At 36.0% G+C, this 7,854-nt stretch overlaps 1 protein-coding gene across 1 annotated transcript; it reads right to left on the reverse strand.

Annotated features, from left to right (window-relative positions):
• Positions 1–264: 264 nt before the first annotated feature.
• Positions 265–6,975, reverse strand: LOC113236633 (odorant receptor 2a-like). Its single transcript, XM_026472795.1, has 5 exons — positions 6,215–6,975; positions 3,302–3,401; positions 1,674–1,781; positions 1,443–1,598; positions 265–315 (listed from the first exon to the last, which is right to left on the reverse strand). Exons 1-5 carry the CDS (start codon positions 6,973–6,975, stop codon positions 265–267), a joined length of 1,176 nt encoding a protein of 391 aa, XP_026328580.1.
• Between the last annotated feature and the right edge of the window lie 879 nt (positions 6,976–7,854).

Raw genomic sequence — 7,854 nt, forward strand, 5'->3', positions numbered from 1 at the left:
ACATTAACTATATAACTATTTGATTTTAAATTCGGGACTTAATCGTGCTTAAAAACATGTTTTATCTCCCCTCATCATCGTCATATCATCCTCCTCTCCACCTCGTAGTTTCAGACGTATTGCAATCTCCGTGGTCTTGAAGGGACTGAACGTACACCATATGTCCGAAACGTCGAGGAAAATATAATACATTTTTATACACGATTAAGTCCCGAATTTAAAGTCAAATAATGTGTGAAAATCAGTGTCATTGGCTATATAAGTTCACATAATAGTCAGTAATAAATTGAATATGGTATAAGCCTCCTTAAAAACCTGCAAAGAGAAAAAAATACAAATTTTAATTATCTACAATGAAATAAATTAATGACAACACGCGTTAAAATTGGTTTAGTAATTTTAATAAAGCCGAATTTACATTTGTCTGACGTGTCAAGTCGTGACGCGTCAGAACGCCGTCAAGTCAGATTGCGACACACTAATATAAATCTAACCATGTTAAATGTATGTCGCATCACGATACACGTCAGACAAATGTAAAACCGGCTTTATCATATCGCACAGCTATCACAATAATGTTGTAACGCAAACTAAGTGAAATTCACGATTATACTATTTCTGAACGTAAAATTTGATCCTCTACAAGCATTGACTTACAAATAAATTGTAAGTCAATGTCTACAAGTCAATAAAACTCTTGTAAGAATATTGTAAGAAACAAGTAAAAGGTTTCTAATTAATTCAAAACTAAACAAACTTTTTGTGAGCTAGTTCTGGACAAAACAGTCTTTCTCAAAAATAGGAAGTGATTGTTTCAATTTTATTTTTAAATATATTTCAAATACAAATACAAATTAGAGTCCAAAATAGATATAATAATAATAATAATAACGCATACTCCGTAAATGTGGTCCAAACCAGCTAACAAGCTGAGAAGAATACTGTAAATAAAAAATAATAATATATACACACATGAGTGCGGGGCTATGAAGTCCCGCACTAGGGAAACCTTGAGGATACGATCGACACACATAGACAACCACAAAATACACCAAAAGTCATGAGAGATATAAATGTAGGCCATACAAATATTTCCCCCGGCCCGGGAATAGAACCCGGGACCTCTGCGTGGCAGTCCAACATGGTAACCGTCCGGTCACGGAAGCAGTAGACTTCCGAGCAATGTGGTCCCAAATACAGCCTCGGTTAAAGGATGAAAACTACATACGATATCGCAGCTGCATCAATAAAAACAAAATAACTTACCACCAAGAGAAAGAAATTTGACTCTTTTACAGTCTGCATCAAGACTAGCACGTATGAAAGAATCAATACAAGGTGGGGTAGAAACGGTAGTAGCAAAGATAGTGGCGTCTAAATTTGAGCCTTGATTAGGTGCAGATCGGTAGACAGTCATGACGATAATATTATATGCTACTTACGTCGGCTAGAGTATCGAGGCAGACTACCCTGAACATGGTCCGTATGACCATGAGACGCGAAGTGCGCGTGAGGATTACCAGCAGAACAACACGCGAGGACCGGTCCCAGTGCTTCTCCCAACCACAGGAGTATATCCCTTCTCTAAAGCTATCACTCTGTAGTAAACAGTATTTAATTAAAAACAATATAACTTTCAGCGTTAATCTCAAGAATAAATTAAAAATGCTTACGTGTTCTAACAATTTATCACTGTAGTAACATGGAAAGCTACCAAACAGTATCGCGCCTATGAAAATTGGAACAGGATTTTCTGGCGGAATTCGCTTATTTCTCATTGCCTGAAACCAAATTTTTTTATGATTAGGTATCAGGTGACAGGACTTGGTAAGCGACACGTCTATCCATCACGTTACAGTGCGACTCAGAGCTTTAAATCACAAAGATCTGAGAGCACTGCCACTAGAACCGACATAAGTTGACAAGTCCCATGTGCCTATAACTTCACCAGCACCCTTACCCTTCAAAACCTTACCGCTTGGCGACAGAAATAAGTGATTTCTTGTTTTTATGTTTACAAAATAAATAAAAAAAACTCTCAAATATTTCATAGCAAAATGCATTCATCAAAAAACAATAAAATACAGAAATACCAATTAGACCACGATTAGATTCAGCACTCAGAAAAAAACATTGTCGGCTGAGGCGTGGCAGAGGTGAGTTTAGTTATCCTAACAAAGGTTTTATTATGATGAAACCACAAAATGCAAATCAATTTGTAGTAGTGGAACTACACAATGATTTGCACCTTGTGGTTCCGTGATAATAAAAACTTGTTATGGGAACTAATCACCTCTGTCTGCTCTCAGCAAAAAAAAAATTGACGAGTGAGTTTAAAATTCATTGTCTCACCAACGACGTTTCAATAATCATATTTCTCATTTGTGATATTTTCGACATCGTCTGTGATTTTTAGGTACTCATAAGAAGTTCTACCGATTCTGCGCGGGTTTTTTGCACCACTTTTCGGTCAATAACACGTTATAGGACCAGAGTCAAACGATCTTGCGTTTTGTACAATACTTTTTCCTCCTTCGAGATAAAAAACTTAACTGATAATCTGGTTCTATGATACAACTTATTAGCAATCCAAAGCGGAAGTCTTGATCTGTGCTGCCCTCGATGAAATATGTGTCCGATGAAGTATGAAAGATGGATCTCCTTCAAGGAGAAGGGTATAGGCCATGGTTCGGTTAGTTAGCACAATGTGAGTAGGGGCTTCACACATTATCATAATTTGTGATTCTTCTTCGATATACAAGACGACGACCGACTTCCTTTTGAACACAGGATGACGAGGACAGTCCTAACTAAATCTCTATCGCGAGCAGACTACTCCTCCTGACCAAATTATAGATATGTTGGATGTTTATCGCAAAGACACGATTAGGTTCTAACCAAACCCGGACACGGTTAGGTCAAGCTAGGGTTAAAAGAAAAACATTTTCCTCTCAAAATTACTTTCGAAGTTATGAAATTTCGACCAAACGTTAATTCTGGAAAATGTCATTTCGGACTAATGATAGATAACCGTCCCGTCACTTGAGATTATAAAAAAGCTCCGCAGGTTGCGTGGCAGCTCCAACCATATACTGGAAACCATTGTCAGTAGATGCAATTCGCCTTCTATGCGGCAGCTTTTTTCGCCTTGCATATGGAGCATAATTTGTATTTCAACTGTGTATTAATTAAATTTGTTTTTAGTACTACTAATATACTTTTTAAAAATTAACATTGTTTACTATAAAAACTGGGCTATCATCACTGTACAGTATGTATACATTTAGTTATATCCACTCACCTGCACGATCGAGTAAGCCAACAGCGGCAACACGAACGCTGTTCCTTTTAGAGTGATATCATACAAGGCTTGAAATGCTTCCTGTATCTTCTCTACAAAACTAAATAAACAAAATTATTTATGTATTCTGTGCCACAAAACGACGATTTTCGTGATACCAAGTAACGGCACGCGCAAGTCGTGCACCTGGACGTAATCGACACGTCTGTCCATAGCAGCTTGCGTAATTTGAATGAAAATTCATCATCAACTATACCTCCCACTGACGGACACGTGGGATGTATGAACCTTCTTCGACACGGAAGTTTCATCACAACGTGTTCCGTATAACAATGTAACTGAATCTTGGGATGAGAGTGAAAATGATCAAAATAATGTGGAAATGCACTGCAAATCTTTGACTTTAATCAAGTTAATTTAACTTTAGTCAAGATACCGGATGGAATTAAACACATGATTAAATTCATTACTTGAGAATCATTGCAGCAATCGTTGTGCTGATAGACACGGAATATGTGTGAATAAAAACAAGTTGTATGATCACTTTAAACCAGGCTCCCAATTGACAATTATCATTGACAATTTTAATAATTAATATTACATTGTCTGCATTGTATTAACTAAAATCTTTATTAGAACTTAGACATTTGGCAACTAGCGTTATTGTAACAGTGAAAATATTCATACACACATAACAATAAATACAATAGAAGTGGATAGGTTAGCGTCTGCCGCGTGCCAACTATAGGTCTCGAACATTGACTTACAATTATATGGACGTCGGGTCCGCGGTAAAAAGTGTCCGAACTTATAGGGCGTTAAAATCGTATACAGAGCGTCATTCACGCTTTAGTCTTCGTTTGTTCGACTGACAGCGAAGCAAGCAAAATTAGACAGTACTGTGATGAGATTACAATTTAAATTCAACGTTTTAGCTTTTTCATATTCCTTTACATGTCACTACGTTTAAATAGGTTGACTTGGGACATTTTTTTCGTGGTTTTTGTATTAGACCCGTCGTCCATTTATTTGTCAGTCAATGGTCTCGAAAGACCTATCTGAGCTCAGTCCGCCACTTTCGCTTTGTACGGTATGGTTGTGTCATTCTTTCGTGCAAATTCTCTAAAATCCTAGAAAAATGCCTTATCGTGCTGTTTTGGAGTGCAAAAATGATGTGGTGGTACTGTGGACCCGTGGTGGTATTTCATATTATCGAAAAGTGTTATTTTAATAAATTTACAATTTTCTGTTTATCGAAATATTTTTTTTGTTACAAGTAACGAATGTAAAGTTTATACTCCTGCAATAAGGTCGCCTCTTTTTTGGAGAACTGAATTAATAACTCCAATTCATCGTCGTTCAGCAATTAACCGCTAGATTGCAGCACATTGATTAAAATTTCAATATAATATCAATACGTCGTAACTTGCAATATTAGGTATTTATGGTAATGAACTTTCTACGACATGCCAATAGGGTAAAGTTCAAACTATATTAACAATCCAGAATTTATTATTTCTTTTTAAATTTGAAACTACGAACAATCAATATCAAGATTTTGTAGTGTTTCAAATTATGAATGAATGAATTTTGGCGACTTCGGTTCTGATAAATCGAAGTTTAAGGCATTTCCATTGTTCTTTCTTCCTTGCGTACACAAGCTGGCACGCACGTACACATCCTTGAAACATCGGCGGAGATACTATAGATATTATATTACGATCTCATATAAAGTTATATTGTTATCTACAATGTTTGCTTATCCGCTCACGCGATGCGCTCCTCCTACCGAAAAATGGCGGCTATTTGGTTTCGCAAATTAGAAAAGCATTCAGTTTAAATACAAGTTTTTATAAATAAAAATTATTATTCTGCATTGCTAAATAAATACCCTCCGTACTACCAACAAAAACATTATAAATAAAATGGAGTAATACACCGCAAATCCTGCACTTAAAAATGGCACTAATGAAATTTTTGGTGTACTTGGATAAATATTATAATATTCCGTTTGAATGGTTCTAACGTTTACCATGAAATTACTCCTTAAAGTATAGTTTATAAACATTTATATTCAGGGTAAACTTAAAAAACGCTACTTACGGTATGTTTTCATTAAATAAACACCGAAACCACCAGCCCAAACAATAACACACACGATTGTCGTGATGTAATTTTGAAGTTGTTTATTTTTTTAAATGACAGACCCAGGCATTAAAAACTTTATGGTTTGCTAGAGTAGTTACCGAAATAGCAATTAATATTAGTTCTTTTACCTGTTATAACTTCGATATCGAATTTCGATAAATCGGTATAAAATCACCGGCACCTCTAGGTGTGGTATGCGTCTACGGCTGCATGTATCGCGTGAGCGGTTAGACAAACAAATATTCTCACAATTAGACTATCACTACTATATGGAATTTTCGTCATCATCATTTCAGCAGAAAGATGTCCACTGCTGACCATAGGCCTCACCCAAAAAATGCCACAAGGACCTGTCCTGCGCCGCTTGCATTCAGCGGTTGCAAAGTTTTGCAATTCTTTGGGCTATGTCAGTTACTCTGGTCCCCTTGCGAATATCCTCATTACTGATTCTATCTCGCAGTGAAACTCCGAACATAGCTATTTCCATTGCCACTTATGTGACCTTGAGCGGTTTAATGAAATCCATACTGAGCGAGCACGTGTCAGTACCGTAAGTCATGACTGGTAACACACACTGCTCGAAGACTTTTATCTTGTGGTATTTTGGACAAAAAGATATGGCGTAACTTCCCGAACGCTCCCAGTCGAGTCGAAGTCGACGACTGACTTCTTTCCCGAAGTTGGACCTACCTAACTGGATAATTTGGCCCAGTTATAAATAATCGTCAACAACTTCGAGTGTAGTAGTATATGGCAGTTGCTTACCTGTAAATTATTGTTAACTCCTTAGCGATATCCTTTAATGTTTTATTTGTTTCCTCAGCTGAGAAACCTTGATCGGGAAATAGATTCTTAAGACGACTTTCCAATAAAGCTAGTTGTCCACTCGCATGCAGCATGAGCACAGGCCCCAGAGGCACTAAGCTATTGTACATCAGGCAAGTGTACAACATTCCAAAGCCCATGATAAAATTTACCAAAACAAATCGTAGTAGAGACCGGTCTTCCAGGTTCGGGAAATGTGCGGGATATAAATCAGCAATATAGAAGTCATCATTTATAGCGGAATATATTGTAAAGCCTATAGCTTGGAGGGGATACACCATTACGCCCCAGTTAACAGTTCTACACCACCATTTTGTAACAAATTGTCCTTTGCGATTGTATTCAAGCACAATTTCCATTTCCTCAGCGGGTAACGTTTTTGCGTGTTCGTAATCGGCTTTCACATGTTCTATTAAATTACGAAAAGTATCTTGGTGTTTCAGCAAAGTTGCATACTTAAACGTTATAACAAGGTTCATTAGAACAAGTGTGGAATCTCCACAAAATCTTATCAAGTCTTTATTCTTGATGCCATATTCCTTTATATTATATAATAGGAGAAAGAGCATAGCTTCATATGCACCTTGCATGATAACAAATTTAATGAACCATTTCCAATCCCTCGGGCTATAAGGGTGAGCTCCGTTCAGTTTCAGTGCGTTGACAATTTGTTGAAAATTTTCATCAAAATCTAGATTCATTGTCGTTTTATTTTCTGCATTACAATCAAGTACTATAACATGGACTAAAATAACAAATATTAAAAACGCACCTACCGTGGGTTATCACAGATTGTCTTTTATTATAAGTACTAGCTGCTTCGCCAGCCGCTTTAATTCTGGTAAAAAGAACTTGTAATTTAATAAGCCAATTGGTTTCCATAAAGCAAATAAATAATAAATAAGGTAATACAAAATAATAAGATAGTCAGGTTTTTTTAGTTGCTATAAAACCACAAAAATTTTAGAATGAATTCTTTCTTCGTTAAGGTCAGGAGCCGAAAGAGGGTCTTGAAGCCTTAAGTCATTATTAGAGATGGGAAAAACTGCTCATAAACGTTTAAACGTTATAGCTTTTTTAAAAAGCATATTTTTTATGACGCTTTTCACTTAAACGCTTTTTAATGTGACGTTAAAAAAATCGTTCAGAAAAACATTTAATCGCATAGACTTATATGTTAAAAAAAGCTTACAGTGTTGTTGTTGATAGCGAAAAGCAAGAATAGACCACTAAAGATTTTGAGTTAAGTAAGTTTATTTGTAAAACACGAGTTTTATTTTTATTTACAAAATTATTATTCACATTGACAGATTAATTTGCTTAGGAAACATAAAATATGTGATATATATATATATATGACCAGCGCTTACGCTTCAAATAAACAGCGTGCTTATGTGCTTATTTTAAAAAGCAAACTTTTTAAGTGCTTTTCGTTTAAACGCCCGCCTCTACTTATAATGTAAAGGGTATTATTATAGCACTATAGTCTCCCAGTCGATAAAACAGACAAACAAATTAGTTTAAACTATTTTAAAGAGATGTCGCTACGATGCTCCAAATCCAAAAAGTGGAAAAAAACA

The sequence above is a fragment of the Hyposmocoma kahamanoa genome, unplaced genomic scaffold (assembly GCF_003589595.1).
Source record: "Hyposmocoma kahamanoa isolate Upper Pololo Valley unplaced genomic scaffold, ASM358959v1 92, whole genome shotgun sequence".
Lineage (NCBI taxonomy): Eukaryota > Metazoa > Arthropoda > Insecta > Lepidoptera > Cosmopterigidae > Hyposmocoma > Hyposmocoma kahamanoa.